Genomic DNA, 18,043 nt, shown 5'->3' on the forward strand with positions numbered 1-18,043 from the left:
CAGAGATATTGCAGATAATACACTATTATTTCGATAATAACAAGGAATGGCTTTCAGATCCACATACATATATATTTAATTATTATCCATTATTCATTTATTGAGTTTTTCTTTTTTTTCAAGTCCTTTGTTAGATCTTATATGACGCAAATATAATGGATTATTTTACCTTACCAGTCTAATAGAAATGAGCCAGCGAAGTCGAAACTTTCTTTTACCATTATAAAATATAAAAATTGATAAGCATGGATTTATGTGTTTTTTATTTATCTTGATTTTCACAAACTAATTTGGTCATAATAATTTAACAAAAACAAAGCAAATTTTAAAGTTTCATTTTCTTCTTCTTCGGCTTCATTGATAGTTGTCCAGGTATCTTAAAAACAGTGTGGCAAGTTGTACAAATGGGACTAAACTTGCAGAAAACAGATAGACAGACAGAACAAACATATCCAATATCAATTAACTCCCGATGACAAAAACACGCTGCCCTATAATCAACTTTGACAGGTGGAGGTAAAACTAATTTTTCCCGCATTGAGGGTTCAGGTAAAAATACCCACAACAGAAACTGTAATAAAGCTGAAATTTGAGGTACCTTCAAATAGAGCCCGCCTGTAACATCACATGCTTGTCTCAACAGGCTTAAATTGTGATCAAATGCACAAACATCTATTACAACGTTTTGTTTTTGCGCAGTGAAAAATACGTTCATGTAGTTCATATACTGTGACGCTGAATCTCCACTTCCTGTTATGACTAGTATACGTGAATTGGTTTTGACACCGGTTGGTTTATTTCTTTCTTGCCTTGCAATATAGCACAACGCCATTGCTATGGCACCTGCTAGCAAAGATTCCGAAGAAAAAATGGTCGGTTCAGTAGTTAACAATAAAGCTAAGTTTTGTTTGACAGTTTTCTCTACTTGTAAAAATACTTCATATTGACCGTCTATTTGTCGCACATCCAAAGGTTTTCTTGGTCCCGGGTAAAGAAACTGACTTGATTTGGAGTGGCATGCCATTATAGCCAACTTATTTTGAGCTTTTTGCATTAGGTGACAATTTCCAAAGGCTATAAGAGAGTCTACAACATTTGTTAGCTGATTAGGTTTATCTCTCAAATAATTTTGAGCAGGATTAGTATCCAAAATTATTATCACTGTGCTCGACTCATCAACTGATACTTCTTGATTATTATCTGTAGGTAGTTCGATGTTATTCATCTTGCTTTAAATTTTCTTATTTAGCTTACAGTCACTAATATATTTGTATGCTAAAATTAAACTCTAAAATGTGGTTCAATAAAACTTCATTAAAGCAATTATAAGCCGCATAAATTCCTTTCCTAAGCCTTGGTAGATTTTGAAAACCACTGGATATCTAAAACAAAAAAAAAACAACTTTTAAAGAATGAAATGATTAGAGCCAAATTTCATCATCATTATAAATGAAATCTTAATCAAAAAATGAAAAAAAAAACTTAACTATAATATATCTATATAATATATCTTAAATGAATTAATGAATCTAAAATAAATTCATAAATCTAAGTGAATCTATACAGAGCGGCTCTTAATTGTCTCCCTCCCTATGATCTTTTGAATACTTTTGCAGAGTTTGTGTTTTTTGTTAATAGCAATAAATTTTAAAAAAATATAAAAAAAATCAAAAAACTCTACAAACAACAACACATCTACAAACAAACCTGAACAGTGTAGTAAAGAAAATAAAAATACGAAAAATATCGATTTTGAAAGGCTGCCATTTTACTAGAAGGTAGGGTAGAAGTAATGACTTAATATTCTAGGACCATTAAGCACTCAAAGGAAGCTTTCAAACGAAGAGTCGCATCGCAAAAAGGGGATCTTTTTATTTAACTTTTTCAAAATGGCCGCCGCCGCCTTTTTGAAAACAACATTGTAGACATTTTTATAAAATTTGGTGCATGTATTCTATGCATCAAGCGCATTTTTTGATGTGCAAAAAATATTTTCTCTGCCTGTAGCGTCCCTACAGATCTTCTATTGAATATTTTTAATGAAAAAAATACTACGCCACTGATTTTTCTTAAAATAAAAATTATTTTTAAAATCGTCAATCACTTTTTAGCAAATTTCATCTCTTGTTTTTTTTTCGTCCGACGCATGGTTTTCGCTTAAAAAAATAAAAACAATTTTATTTCCCTAAAAATCTGATGCAGTGTGAAAATGTTTGGTCGTCGATTGCAAGCAAATTAAGGGATCAGATTTATTACAAGAAGTATGAGAAGTTAAAAAATTTATTAATTTAAGAAATACTCATGTTTTTTTTAACGCGTTTAAAAAGTAAATGGGAGTAAAAAAGTGCCGTAACGCGTCTTTATTTAACGCAAATAAAGTCGCGGAGTCGTCTATGCATGTTTCTTATTGCTCGTTGCTATGGGCAACGAGCTGTGATTTTAAATGTTAAATTGTTAAAAACCATCACAGCGCGTCATTTATTTGATTTTTAACTATTTATTAAAGTTATTTTGTTTTCACGGTATTTTTCTGAATATCAGTAATGGCAAATTATACCAATTAAGAAATGGCAGCAATTCATTTCGTATATGGCCTCGCCGATGGTAACGCAATAGAAACCAGACGTATTTATTTATCAGAAAAGGTATCCGAATCGTGTCCTACCAGATCTTTTGCTAGTAGCCGTATCTTTTGAAATATTCATCATCGACTTAGGGAAACTGGTTGTTTCAAGAAAGGTACTCCGGAAGCTTATACCTCTAACTGTCAGAACTCCTGAAATTGAGAACGCGGTGCTACAAACAATCGAAGAACACCCTGAGGCGAGTACGAGGAAGATCGCTAGAACTCTGCATATCTGTCATCAAATTGTTTGGCGCATTTTGGTTGATTTTTTATTATACCTATACCATATTTTAACAGGACAGGCATTACTTCCTGGAGATTTTCCGCAGCGAGTAAACGTCTGTCAGAGGTATCTCCAGAATATTATACTAAATCAGCAGTTTGAGTCACAGATTTTGTTCACAGATGCAGCAAATTTTTCTCGGAACGCTATTCAAAATTTTGACAATCATTTGTGGGCTGAAGCAAATTCCCATGCCATAACGGAAACCCATTTTCAACACCAATTTTCGGTTAATGTTTAGGCAGAAATTATTGGTGATTACCTAATAGGCCCATTTTTTCTACCAGGACGCCTTGATGGTCGGTTAAATTTACAGTTTCTCGAAAAAGAACTGCCTGTGCTTCTTGAAGATGTGCCAATTCTGTAAAGAAATTAAATATGGTACATGCACGATGGTGCTCCTGTTCATTTTAGTTTAATTGTCCGAAATTAATTAAATACCGTTTATCCGAATCGATGGATCGTTCGCGGAGGACCACAACAATGGCCAGCAAGATCCCCCGATCTCAATAGCTTAGATTTCTTTTTATGGGGACACCTTAAAACTCTTGTTTATAAAACTTCCTTAAATACTCTAGAAGATTTAAGAGACCGAATAGTTGCTTCGTGTGAAACTATACGAAATACGCTGGGAATATTTGTGTGTGTAACTCCATGCATAGTAGAGTGGAAGCAGACCTACTTAGTGAAGGTGGGTCATTTTCAACAATTTTTGTAATCAGCGTAATTAGGATAAAATACATTTCAGCCGTTCATTTAAGCTTAGTTTCATAAAATTAAATAAAACCTGTTTTTTGCACTGAAAAGCCTGTTATTTTCAAACTAAAATTAGGTAGGTATTTCTGAACTAATTGTCAATTGATATTAATCATACTAAATAGCACAAGAAAGAAAAAAACATTTAATGGTATTTAACACCAACAACTTAATTTTTATTGACGACAACAGTCAGCTATTGCCATCATCGATGTCGGCTCTTAATCGCGTTACTCTTGAAACGCGTTAAAAACATGAGTATTTCATAAATTATTAAAATTTTTTAGCTCTTCATACTTCTTGTAACAAATCTGATCCCTTAATTTGCTTGCAATCAACGAACAAACATTTTCATACGGCATCAGATTTTTAGGGAAGTAAAATTGCTTTTATTTTTTTAAGCGAAAACCATGCGTTGGACGAAAAAAAAACAATAGATCAAATTTGAAAGTGACTAAATAATTTGTATATTAAGAAAAAGCAGTGGCGTAGTATTTTTTCACTTAAAATGTTCAATAGAAGACCTGTAGGGACGCCACTGGCAGAAAAAATATTTTTTTGCACATAAAAAAATTCGTCTTGGTGCATAGAATATATGTACCAAATTTCATAAAAATTTCTACAAAATTGTTTAAGTTATTATTAAAAAACTGATTTTTTTTCAAAACTTTATCACCCTGTATCTCAAAAGTTAGGACGTTTAGGACATATGTTCATAGAAACTTTTTTTCTTAAAATGGGTCCACAAATCACTCCCTTAAATTTTAGCACATCTTTAAGGAACACCCTGTATATTATGTATGTATATATGTATCAATTAGAATAAAAAAATTATAATATTGGATTGTCAATGATTTGGATTAAACCAATGCTGCATACGACAACTATTTCCGCATATCTATTAAAATAAAACCAATATGACAACATAGCACAGTAGAGATGCCGCACGCGATCGACAAGTTATCTGAGTGGCTCGGTTACAACAGCAAAATCATGGCCGTTCCGCGCCGAGCCAATTTTTAAACTGATAGTTATTTAAGATTAAGATAGTTATTTCTGATTAAGTTATTTAAATTTTCTGAAAATTGTGGACCAATGGAGCGGCCGTATTTACCTCCCGTCTCACCTATACTATACTCACCCTAAGCTTCAGATAACTTTGTCTGACATGAACTGAATAAACAATTTAAATTTATTCACAAATTTCCTAATAATCATTATGATATCATGGTGATTTACATAGGTTTTAAAGTGGTTTTATTTGTATGCATAGAGACATGTAGATAATATGTATATGGAGTACAGAATTTGAGTCGAGTATCTATAGTATAGTATTGTTTGTTTATAACACTCGGAATATAATTCTGTACAACGTTGTACTCAAGTTGTTTTAAAGAATTATTATATACGCCTCCCCAGACGATCACTCCGTATCTCAGAAGAGATTCAACCAATGATCGGTAAACCAATAAGAGTAATTTGCTGTTTAAGATATTCAATTATTAAGATTCTTAGAATATAAACGCGGAAAATAAGGAATTTTAGGATAGGTTGATCCAATTTTAGGTGCTTATCAACAATAACACCAAGCACCTGACATGTGATACTTCATTAATAGGAGTTGCCTCTAGTGTAATATGGTCAAATGTATCTCGATTAACTGATGGTGCAGTGAAGGCTATATAATTAGTTTTTTGGCTGTTCAGACTCCACTTAAAAGAATTCAACCGATCCTTTATTTTCGCTAAACCACGTTCTGCTGCTTCTTTTGTGTTTTTCCAAGATGTGCCAGAAAATACTGCGACAGTGTCATCAGCACCAATGGACTATCACTTATAATCATGTTAGTTAGTCTAAAAATACTGCCAGACATTTTTTATGTTTGTCAAGATTTTCACTAACCTGCCTAGTCAACTCATATAGAGCATCTGAAGTACTAAGACCACCAATAAAGGCGAATCGTTTCTGGGATAGCAAATTATTTATATGTAAGAAATTTCGAGTCTATCCTTTAAGCACTTCTCAAATATCTTGGCAAAATTATTGACAACACTTATGGAGCGATAATTACCTATATCAGCTTTACCACCCGCCTTAAAAATGGGTGATATTATAGAGGTTTTGACTTGGCTCGTGAATATTGAGAAAAATTGGATAATGACCAGTGACATCAGTATCCAGAATAAAGGGAGGATATTTGAATTTAGGATTTTTTCCCATTTCAAAAAAATATGTCAATACATGAGTTGGTTATTAGCATAACATGGACTATTGATGGACTATTGATAAGAGAGGAATATCCATGAGACATTAACATGGATAAAAAGTTATTCGTCTCAGGTGAATCAACAGCTAACAAATTAATGTTAATATCTTCTATAAGAATCTCATTTTGTTGGTTACACATGTAGGTCAAATGATTTTCTTCAAATGAAGTCTTCAATAAAATATGGTGATACTGTCGAGGGAGGACATATATGATATACCATATTGCTTGTGCACCACAGAAACAAAAAACCGAATTAACGTAATTCCTGTTATATTTTTTATCATTTTAATATTTAAATCAGACTTTAAGAATACGACAAGCCCATCATTTTGGTTGAATTTGCCGTCACTATAATACATTTTAAATCCCTCAATATTAGAATCATTGTTAACAATTTGCTAACTTTAATTTAAAATAATAATAGTAATGAGTGTATCAGTTGTACTTGGTGTTTGCTTAATAAATAAAACACACTACTTGTATTCAGCGTATATAAAAAATCAAAATTGCTGCCTAGCGCTTTTGGCCTCAGGCCATCATCATTAACTATTAACTAATACTTTAGAAACCATAGGCAATGTGTGGTGTACCGTTTTTCTAAAATAGTGTTGTTGCTTTGATAATGTCTTAAGCCTTGATGATGGCCTACGGCCGAAAGCGCTAGGCAGCAATTTTTAATTTATCATATACGCTGAATACAAGAAGTGTGTTTTACTCATTAAAATTATGTTAAAATGAATGATGTTTAAAATCTTTGTACCAATATTTACTTTTTTACACACATACTCACAGTCCTCACTTTGTTGTTCTGTTATGTCCAAAATATCAAGTTCTCACAATAGTTCAGATTCTTGCACTTTTTTATCCGCCATAGTCAATTTTACTTCTTAAAATTGTGATCTGGTATTCGAGTCATGGACATTCCTTGTGATTTGCAGAGTGATTTACGTCGTGATCAAAATTATATTTTTTGTTAGCTTCTACGCAATTTATGCACCGTTCATGTACTTTTGGACATTGTTTAATAGAGTGTTCCTCAGAACAATATTCACAAACCATTTTATTTTGGCAATCTGTATTTTTGAGATAGAAATCTTGATAATTAAAGCATCTTGGCACACTAATAACTTCAAATATAGGATAACTTGTATATTCTGTGTTTTTTTATTGTATTTAAAAAAGGTTACATTTAAATGATCTGTTGATTGAATAAAATTATTCTATTCTCTGATATGATCCTGCACTAGCTCCTTATTCAGATCATCATCACTACTAATTTTGTAGTCAATTATTTTAAAATGTGGATACCTCTATACCTTTCTAAAAAATTGATTTCTACATAAGAGCAGATGTGGGAATGGGTAGTTGCAGATTGCCCCTCTGTTGTGTCACATACCTGGGGTCCTCTGCAATATTCTTATTATTGATTTTAAATTGTTTGTATATTTTAGGTTAAAGAAATTTTTTTAATTTTTTCTAAGAACTTTATTTGAAAATACCTACTGACTTGTGTGTTGCTTTTTCACTAAAAAATGTTGTTAGAAATGCAAAAAGCATCATATACATCAATATTGTTGGGTGGAGACTTTTTTAAAAGACAAAAATAGTAAGTTCTGAGGAATATGAATAGAGATAGTAATAGGTGCAGTATACATATATGAAGGTATTGTAAAATTTTCCTTAACGCACTACAAAGAGCAATTTTTTTAAATACACCTGAATGATGCCAATCATGTTTGAAATTCATTGGTATCATTCAAGTGTTTTGGCTAACCGCACTAATTATTTTATTATATTTTGCTGCATGCTGACCCACCAATACTGTCCATGCCGGGTGTCGTGATATACCGAGGGGTTGTTGTGATGTACCATAAACAAATGAAATTTGGTATATCGATAGAATAGTTATAAGAGAATCTTTAGACATACTGTATTGTTTACCATTACTTCCGATTTAACAGGAAGAGACACTAACTTTCTTATTTTAAATGAGACACTTGGTACATTAATACGTATTTTGATAGAAAATAACAATCTGAAAACAATTATATTCTATTTGCTACTTTTTGCTTTATACTCGTAGAAAAAATATTTTTTTTTATTACATTTTATGACTTAAATCGTTTACACGCGTATTTATAATGCCCAAACCATTAATTTTGGCATTTACTTTATTTTTTTAAAAAGCACATTATTGGGAACAACCACTTTTGAAATGCTGTTTCTTTTACCCAATAATTTGATATGATTATTTTTTAAAACGGGTGATAAATAAGCCCATAAGAAGAAAAAAACTAAGTGACATAAATAAACGCGTTTAATTAATAAAAATAGCATAGAAGGCTTCGATTTCTTGATTAGGCTGCATTTTGACAGCATAGTTTAAAAGACGAATATGCCCAGCCAATGAGAATTGAAGACGAGACCGATTGATTCCTTCGTTTACGGCCGTAAAATTTCGCGCCGGAATATCATATTAAGTCTGTTTCGTTTTCTCTAACCTAGATTAATTGCTTTGCTTCCTGAATGATTTAATTATCACCGATAAATATTATTTATACAACGATTAAACAATCATTTTTAAATTTTAAGAATTTCAAAGAATATACCTCTTGGAGGGCGCAAAGTAATAGGGAAGTTGAATATGCTTGCCAGACCCGAAATAAATTTAAGAATGGAGAAGAACATATATTGTAACAGGAGCAACATTAGAGGTTGTATAAACTCTTAGTTATCCGACATAATTCTATATTTTGTTGTTTACTTTTAGGATTCAATAGCTCATGTAAAATGAGAAGTGTTAAGCCTGGAGGAAGCATACTCATTCAAGGAACATGTTCCTCAAGGATTTTAGTTAAGATTTTAAAGAATGGTAATAATATTGCATTAATTTTTATATTAGACTAATTCATAATTTTAATCCTTTGTAGGAACAATTAATGTGACATTTTTTGAAACACATGTAGGACATGTAGACAAGTGAAGAATCAAAAGGTTATCTAAGGCTGAAGAAAATATCATTGTTGGGAAATTGACTGCAGGTGTGACAAATGAACAAATAAGATGCTAAAAAAATTCAGAATAACACAATAGAAAGGCTAAACTTGCTAACAAGAGGTGACCTGGCATATTTGATAAAAAAATATAACATTGTCAAAAAAAAGATGGTGATAATATGATAGTCACCACTTTGTATGATCCATCAATGAAAGACATCTGATTTTCTGATCAATTTTATTTTAGTTGTTCATTAAGCTTTAAAACTTTTCATAGGATATTCTTATCTCGGAATAAATGATAATGATTTTGCTGTGGGCTACATGAATGGAATTATGGAGAAGAAATTAAAAGAATTTAAATTTTAGGTTCCCTAACTAAAGAGGGAGAGGATACTGTTTTGTTTGTTGATGAACCTACAATTAGCCAAACAAATTATCAGGATGATGTAAGCCATTTTATTCAGAAAAGTTCAAAAATGAAAGTCAATAGTTCAATATTGAAATTTGAAGAAAAGAGAGAAGTAGTTTGCGTAAAATATAATTTGAATCTTTATTACATACTTTATGGTTATTTTAAGATTGCATTGCAAGCAATGTGTAACCAGCTGTGTAGCTATGGTAGCACTTTACATCAAAATGCTTTTGCCACATTTATGACTCAATTCAACAATTTCAAAAAATAAAGTGATGGAACAAGAAAACTCTCATAGCTTTGAAAAGAAAAGAAAAACTGAAAAACAAATGTACTATCCGAATAAAAAATAGGATTAGATTTGTTTGAGCATTTAATGGTTATAAATCTTTGGATTGTTGTTATAGCTATATTTTATTTTTGCAGGTCTGTATGTAGCTAAAACATGATGGTGTATTATTCAGTATTTTGTGTTCTATTAAGGGTTTTGATGCAGGTTTGGTCGATATCAATTTTAAAGTAATATTATAAATATCAATTTTAAGAGGTTTGACGTAAACTATCTTTTATCTTGAGTCTATTTTAGCTTATTGGTAATTTACTTATTTTCTAGTTAAATTTTCAGATGTTCTTAAATTTGGATATGCTATATAAGCGCCGAAAACCTAACTAAATTACTTCAAAACGGAGATGGAATAATGAGGGACCCTCTGTGAGTATATTTATTTATTAAAATGTATACAGAACAGTAATTTTTTTTTGATGGTACTAATAAAAATATGTTGAATAGAAGGCTGGGCTGTACATGACCAGTAGAGCTGACAAAGCTAGCTAAAGAAGTGCTAGTCTACAGATCAAGCATGATCGATTTAGTTTCTTCTCTACCATTTTAGTTTTAAGTTGTTGATATAATATAATACATTTTGACCAATCCTAATATAGTATAGAGTTTATAGTATAGTTTATATTAAAAAAGTTATAACATTTAAAACATTTAAGCTAGTCGACATTAAGATTTTTGATAAATATGATGCCATATTTTTAATTTCAAAGTAATATTACTATCATCACATGATTAAAAAATGATTTAAAAAATTTTCAAATTGTCTTACGGAAAAGTACTCGGCAAGCTACTAAGCTGCCTCAAAATATTTACTTCTTATGGCCACTATGGTGATGCGTCACCCATGGGTGGCTGAACAAAAACTGCCTAAAAAAAGAAAAAACAATGCCTAAACAGTTATACAAAAATTAAAATAAACACATATTTTTTAGAATTATTTGTAATATATATTTTGATTTTAATTGTTGTTAAATTAAAGTTTATATGTTATTTATATAGTTTTTTTTGCAATTCATATACTTTTAGTTATTCATCGCCTAGCAGTCTTTATCATCGTTCTACCCACTTGATATTCTCTGATCCACATATTTCAATCTCCTAAGTAATGTATAATTGGCTATTTAAATAAACTTCAAACGTTCATTGACAATTATTATATTATGAAAATTATAAATTATAGGTACCTATCATAGGAATATGGCATGTAAGAGGTAATTAAAAAAGTGCACTAAATTTTAATATATTACCATAAAAAACATCTTTAAAACAGTAAAACTTAAAATACCCATACAATGTTGGGTACGTTCTTCAAGTGCAATTAGTATTTGTTATTTAAATATATTTGCTAATATTTGAAATGTTTACCAATGAAGAAAAAGTTGATATGCTGTACACTTTATTCCCACACATACTTTCATTAGACAAGAAAGAAAGAAAGAAAGAAAGAAAATGTGCTATATTACGTAAGACAACAAAATCTTGTGTACAAGCATCCTAAAAACTAAAAAATTCCAAATTCACTTTAAATTTCAAATTTCAAACAAACATAACATCTAAAACACTTTACCATAAAATTTACACACATTACCAAAATTAATCATAACAAAACAGATTGAGGAAAAAAAAAGCATCTTTTTGATAAATTTCATTAAAAAATAAGTAAAGCTGTCAATAAAACAGAATTTAGAAGAAGTAAATTAAATTATTTAACAGGAAACAAAACTAAAACACTAAAATGATGTCAGAGCACAGGTTAAAAGGTATCATTAAAAAAATCGTCAAGGCTATAATATGCCCTGGATAATAAAAGTGATTTTAATTCATTTTTGAATCTCTTCTAAAATTTGTCTGATACATAGAGGAACATGGTTGTAAATTTTTTTGCTAAGGTATATAAGTGAGTTCTTGGTGAGGGAGGATGTAGGGATTGGTAAGGGAAAATCGTTAACCTGGCGAGTCATATGACCAGTGTTAGAGGGAGGTTTAGGACATTTATGAATAAGAGTAGCTGTTTCTAAGATAGAAAGAGAAAAAAGAGTTAGGATTTTTTGAGATATAACGAGAGGTTTACAAGAATCTCTTAACCCAGCGGAACATAGGTATCTAACTGCCTTTTTTTGAATCACAAAAATTATGTTTAATAATCCCTTGTTGCTTAAACCCCAAAAAGGCAAGCCATAACAAAGGTGGGACTCAATAAGAGAAAAGTACACTGAACGTGCAACTACCCCTCCCAGCTTATGCTCTGCCATTCTTACTGCAAAGCATCCAGAGGATAATTTTGATGCAAGATTTAGGATATGATCTTCGAAGCGAAGGCGACCATCAATGGTAATACCAAGGAACTTACAGCTTTCTTTGTTTTGCAAGGGGGAGTTTTCACTAAACATAAGGCCCTGAACGTCACACTTAAATCCCATAATAAAGGTTTTGCCCACATTAAATACAAGCCTGTTTGCAGCACACCACTACGATAAAATCTTAAGATCCTTAAAAACCTGGGCTCTAACATTATCAGAATCTCTATGATCTCTATGATCCATAAAATGGTGGTATCATCAGCAAACTGAACCACTTTGCCCTGCAGTTTTAATGAACCCAAATCATTTACATAGAGCAAAAATAATAGTGGTCCTAACACTGAACCCTGAGGTACTCTAGTTTTAAGGGATCTGGAATCGGATAAACATCCAGATACTGTAACTCTTTGGGTACGATTACACAGATAGGATTCCAGCCATTGCAATGCCACACCTCTAAAGCCATAATTATTGAGCTTACAGCAGTATTCCATGATCTATACAATCAAATGCCTTGGATAAATCGCAAAACACTGCCGCCGCGGACTTTCCAGAATTTAAGGACACATAGACACTCTCCAAAAAGCCGAAAACAGCGTCATGAGTCCCTTTTCCCGTTTGAAATCCAAACTGATTTGCAGATAAAATGCAATTATGTTGCAAAAAAGATAAAATTCTGATTTTTGCAAGTTTTTCAACTATCTTGGAGAGGGTAGATAATATAGAAATTGGACGGAAATTACAAGGCTCACTCACATCTCCACCCTTATAAAGAGGGATAACCACTGCCTCCTTCAAACATGCTGGAAAGATGCCATTATGAAAGGAATTGTTTATGGCAGAAGCTAAGGCATTCAATGCTGAGTCAGGCAAAACGAGTAGTAATTTTGATGATATTCCATCAGCTCCAGCTGATTTATGGTTTTTTAAGCTTTTAATTGCATCTCTAACATCAGTAAGGCTAACAGGATAAAAGAAAAAAGAATTTTGAACTGACACTTGTTGAATATAATGCAAAGGATCAATATTAGTATTCACATCCCTGAGCAATAAATGAGGAATATTACACTAATAATCATTTAAACTATTTGGTCTTACTTCTGGTTCTGAAACTTTCTTGTGAGAATGCCTGAAGTCATTTATAATTGACCAACATTCTCTCTGCCTATTTGAGGACATATTCAAGCGGTCACTATAATATTTAACCTTAGCTGCTTTTATCGTCTTTCTATATAGACTACGATATTTCTGATGATAAAGAATAATGTTTGCATTAGTTGTAAACTTGCACAGCTTAGCCAAAAAACGGAGGTTTTTAGCTGAAGTTCTGAGACCTGCTGTGACTCATGTTTTCTATTTTTCATGTTAAGCCTCTTTTTAGGAAAACACTGATTGACCTTGTCACATAGCACATGAAATAACAAAATAAACGAGTCAGGAGCCATTTCAACTGCATTCCAATTTACCAAAGCTGCAGTAGAAGAAAAAGCATTAAAATTTGCTCTGCTGAAAATTCTTCCTATATAATGAGATGAAGGAAATACAGTGTTGCATGGAATCCTAGCGAGAATGGCTTCATGGTCAGAAATACCATGAGAGTACTCTACATGACACATCATTTAAATTTGTACACAAATAATCAATAGTAGTTGCAGATGAGGATGTTATACGTGTGGGTGAAAGAACATGCATCTTCAAGTCATAAGATTCCAATATACTTAAAAGGGATGTATGATATGATGGCAAGCTTACATCAGTGAAGTTAATATTAAAGTCACCAGCCAATATAACTATGGAGTGTAGAGACAATTGGGATAATAGAGAATCAAGTTTGTCCAGGAACATACCAATATCTCCTGTGGGTGGTCTATAAACACAAAGAACATATAAATTAAATTGCTTACAAAAACAAAGGGAGAATTCAAAAACCTTCTCCAACAGAAAGCTATCATACTTATTAATTTTACAGAAAAAAGCTTCAATTGTTTGTTTAACTAAAATAGCTGTTCCTCCATGTATGGAGTGTTGCCGACAAAAAATTGATGTAGGAATATAATCAGATATTAAGAAATATTCGTTAGGCTTTAACCAGTGCTCAGTTAGTAATACAATATCAGGAAAATCACATGAATCAAGTAAAAGATGAAGCTCGTCCATTTTATTTCTTAGAGACTGTATATTTAAAATAAAACTACTGAAACTTTTCGCATGCTTATTTTCAATGTTATTTATAGAATATGAGTGAGCTTCATCTTCTGTGTATTTATCTATAAAAAAGAATCCCTATCACAGTCAGTATCTAGAAGTTCAGATTGATTACTTGGTTTTATTGTGGACACATTTTTTGATGAAATGCTACTTTTGAAATGTTTTAAAATATGGGTATACAGTAATGATGCCAAATTTGATCCAAAGTTGCTGGCATAATTAGACTCTAAAATTCTATTTAGATTAATATTATTTGCGTGAAATATTCTATAGAGAGCCTTATTGCTATTATAAATTACATTATGGTTTGGATACATGTAAGGGCTTGTCATCACTAAACTATTGCTGTGTAAATGTATAAATTTTTTTTAAATATCAAATGATGAGCAAATACCATTTAACATTAAAATCAACATATCATTTTCTGTAAATTCCTTAACCATAGATGATGCAGTATAAATCAGTTCATTGTTTGTACTTCCTGGCTTCAGGAAACACTGGACTTTGTAGTTAGCTTCAAACTTCAGACGCAATTTCTTCAGGAACACTCTACTACAGTTTCCACCCACAAAAAGAAGCCTAGGTCGATTATCAACTGGTGAATTTGGCCTACATGGCAAATATGTTGGATAATTTATATTAACGAATTTACATATGTTTTGCTGTTCCTTTAATGCACAAATATCGGAATAGCAAGTATCTTTTTCAACTTCCAACACCTTTATCGACTGGATCATATTCTTATTCATCTTAGTTAAATCATTAACTTCCATTTGTAACATATTTATTTGCGTCTTATAGGTTGCAGATTCATTTTCTAATGTTTTTATTGTTACAATTAAATTTTTATTTAAGGTATTTAACTCATTGATTTCTATATTGAAATTTATTTTTTCCTCTTCACATACTTTTAATAGTGACAGTAACTCACATTCTTTAGTTTTTAAATTTGTTAATTCAATTTTAAGTTCATCATTAAGTTTGTGTAGATTATCTAGGGAGGAAGAAAACTTCTTTTCGGCCTCTGACACTTCATCTTCAAACACCAAACTGTTTCTTCTCATTCTTTCTATATGCCTATCCTTTTCTTTTAGTTCAATCAATAATTCATGAATCTTCTGCTCGTAAGACTTCTTTTCATTCTCATTTTCATTAAAATTTATTTGACATTTTTCTGAGCATAAAATTTTGTAGCCTCCCATTTTTATGGCATCAGAATTTCTATCCAACAACTTGGGTGGAATATAGACATACAAAAGATGCAGCAATAATTTGAAAACTCCTTTTTTTGACAGCATTTGAAATTACGATTCATTTTAATAAATTAAGGAATATAGAAATACGGTTAGACAGGAATTGCTAGCCAAACAGGAACTTGAGCCTGAGCGTCACCAGGAACACGCGTAAAACAAACACACTAGCACGTCCTAAGGTTGAAATTCTATGGTTTCAAGTTAAGGTCAATGCCAGCAAAACAAGTCTAGTTAGTTAAAACAGGAAATATTTATAAAACAAAAAAAATATTGACCTGTTAATTAGGAACACTTGTACGGAAATATAGCACGTCGATGTGGTTGTAAAAAAAAAAATCAAAACAAAACAAACAAAACTGAGTACCGGCGTAGCCTCCTACAAACTTAAACACGACCGTCATGTATGACTGCTAAACTGATACTAATACAAGATGGTGTTTGTTTCGAAAAATTCATATAAAAAGTTTTATATTAAAATAATTTATAAATCATATTTTTTTTGTTTGTTTACAGTTTTTACCTATGTTATGTTAGGTAAATGCTAAAATATGTAGTATTAAGATACTGAAAAAAATATTGCATTGAAAAATTTATTCTTTTATTCTCAAATAGTAATAATAAGTTTTTTTCCTTTATTTCCAGGCAACTTACCCAATAACAGGAAACAGTTGCAAAACAATGAAAAATATAGTTTAAAGAAAAAAAAACACAAAACAAAACCTAAAAGAATGAAAAGAAAAGAAAAAAAGTAAAGTTACAATCTCAAGTTATCCAAAAATTAGAACAAATAACTGCTAATATGATATAAAAACCCAATTATAAAAGTTTAACAAGATAATCACATATTCAACAAAATTAAATTAAATTGACTGCAATATACCTACTAACTATAACTTAAACACATGGGCCTTAATCCCAAGAGTAATGATTTCAGTAATATGACATTTGACAAAATATGATGTGTTATGTCAGTTGTTTAAAACTCTCAATGCATTTATGGCACCCTATTTTAAAATTTAAGAAAATTATTTTTTCTACAAGTATAAAACAAGAACTAGCAAATAGAGTATCATTGTTTAGAGAATATAATTTTCTATTGCAATATGTAATCATATACCAAGTGTCCTACTTAAAATTATCAAATCAAATCAAGAATCCTGAATAGACTGAGTTTTAGGGATGACTGTAGACATGTTTTTATCAATCTCTATGGCATGGTAGGGCATACTTACTCTATCATCTGTTTATATACTTGAAAATCTGTTGTGGGTACACAGAAATAAATCACAATATAGAGTGCATGACAAAGTCCTAGCTACAAAAGGCAGAATGTGAACAGACTAGTCCTCATATATCAATGCTTGACTAGGTGTCAAAGTGGTGTTGGGATTTTAGCTGTTAAGCTTTTTAATAAGGCATCTGGCAGACTTATAGAACTATCCTTTTTGCAATTTAAATCCCAATTGAGAAATATACTAATCGAAAACAGATTTTATTCAATAGATGCATTTTTAAACTTTTATCTCTTTTAAACATGAGCCTATATACTGTATCTGTAGTTGTGTAGTTGTGTTAATGTTATTTTTTTAAAAATAACATTTTGTAAATATTATGGTGTTAGGTACTTGATATTTTCAATGCAGTATTAAATTTATTGATTGATCCTATATGTATTTTTTGTTTCATTGACTTGTGGAAATGCATTGTATGTTGGCACCAATAAATGAACTTGATTTGATTTGAACATTAAATATCTGAATTCACTTATGATAATTCTAAACTTCTACACATGAAAGCTGTTTCTAAAAAATGTTTGAATAGTGTATTAAAAAAGTCCCTTTGTGGGGATTAGATGGTAAGTTCACACAAATTATATATGACATTTTTCCAGTCTCCCAGTCTTTACAATGCTAATCAGCCTTCTTCAATATAGAAAATTAAACTAAAAGATTCTGAATAAAAATGAAATGCACTTTGGAAAAGGTTGGAAAGCAACCTATAAAATACAAAGTGGCAAATTTACCTTAAAAAAATACTCTTTTACGTCAAACTAGTTTCTTCGGATAGAGAATAAAGCAAAATAGGAACTCCGCTTCTTGTTACTGAATAATAATGTAAATAATTCAATTATTGGAAAGAAATATATGATGGGTTTTAAACATAAAAGAAACGTAAACATAAATAAACTTAACTTTATCCAAGAAAACTGAAGGGAGGAGAGATATCGTGCCTATTTAATTCTCGGACTGGCGTTTGCGCAGTAGCGTAGTGCGCAACGACCGCCTGGCCATTGTAAATAAATCGGAATACTTATGTACAGAACTCTCGTTTATGGCAATTGCCAGTTATAGCAACTCCTGCCAAAGGCAACACGACACTCCTGAAAGAAAGAAAAAAAATGTGCTATATTACGCAAGAATAATCTTGTGTACAAGCATCCTACAAGCTAAAAATACAATTTCAAAAATTGACAAAACAATGAACAAAACCAAACACAAGAAGACAAAACTTTTTGAACATACTTGAATTAAAGATAACTAAATAAAACAATAAATTACGAAATAAAGGTAAACTTGTTGACAAAACTAGAGAAG

General features: G+C 31.2%; 1 protein-coding gene and 1 long non-coding RNA gene across 4 annotated transcripts in view; one reads left to right on the forward strand and one right to left on the reverse strand.

The window, feature by feature from the left end:
* The window catches only part of LOC126742941 (uncharacterized), a 35,548-nt gene extending 24,856 nt beyond the window's left edge, over positions 1–10,692 (forward strand). The window contains exons 2-5 of the long non-coding RNA XR_007662738.1: positions 8,527–8,648; positions 8,705–8,806; positions 8,865–9,051; positions 9,300–10,692. This is a non-coding gene — a long non-coding RNA (uncharacterized LOC126742941). The remainder of the gene's footprint in view (positions 1–8,526; positions 8,649–8,704; positions 8,807–8,864; positions 9,052–9,299) is intronic.
* Positions 247–17,760, reverse strand: LOC126742939 (general transcription factor IIH subunit 3). Of its 3 annotated transcripts, none has more exons than XM_050449827.1 (3): positions 17,642–17,760; positions 10,458–10,555; positions 247–1,382 (listed from the first exon to the last, which is right to left on the reverse strand). In XM_050449827.1, the coding sequence occupies exon 3, from the start codon at positions 1,223–1,225 to the stop codon at positions 326–328; it is 900 nt and encodes a 299-aa protein (XP_050305784.1). In that variant the 5' UTR covers positions 1,226–1,382; positions 10,458–10,555; positions 17,642–17,760; the 3' UTR covers positions 247–325. The 3 variants fall into 3 exon arrangements, with proteins under 3 accessions (XP_050305784.1, XP_050305782.1, XP_050305783.1); XM_050449825.1 differs by lacking the exon at positions 17,642–17,760 and adding an exon at positions 17,473–17,635; XM_050449826.1 differs by lacking the exons at positions 10,458–10,555; positions 17,642–17,760 and adding an exon at positions 17,473–17,635.
* Between the last annotated feature and the right edge of the window lie 283 nt (positions 17,761–18,043).

Source organism: Anthonomus grandis, chromosome 12 (genome assembly GCF_022605725.1).
Source record: "Anthonomus grandis grandis chromosome 12, icAntGran1.3, whole genome shotgun sequence".
Lineage (NCBI taxonomy): Eukaryota > Metazoa > Arthropoda > Insecta > Coleoptera > Curculionidae > Anthonomus > Anthonomus grandis.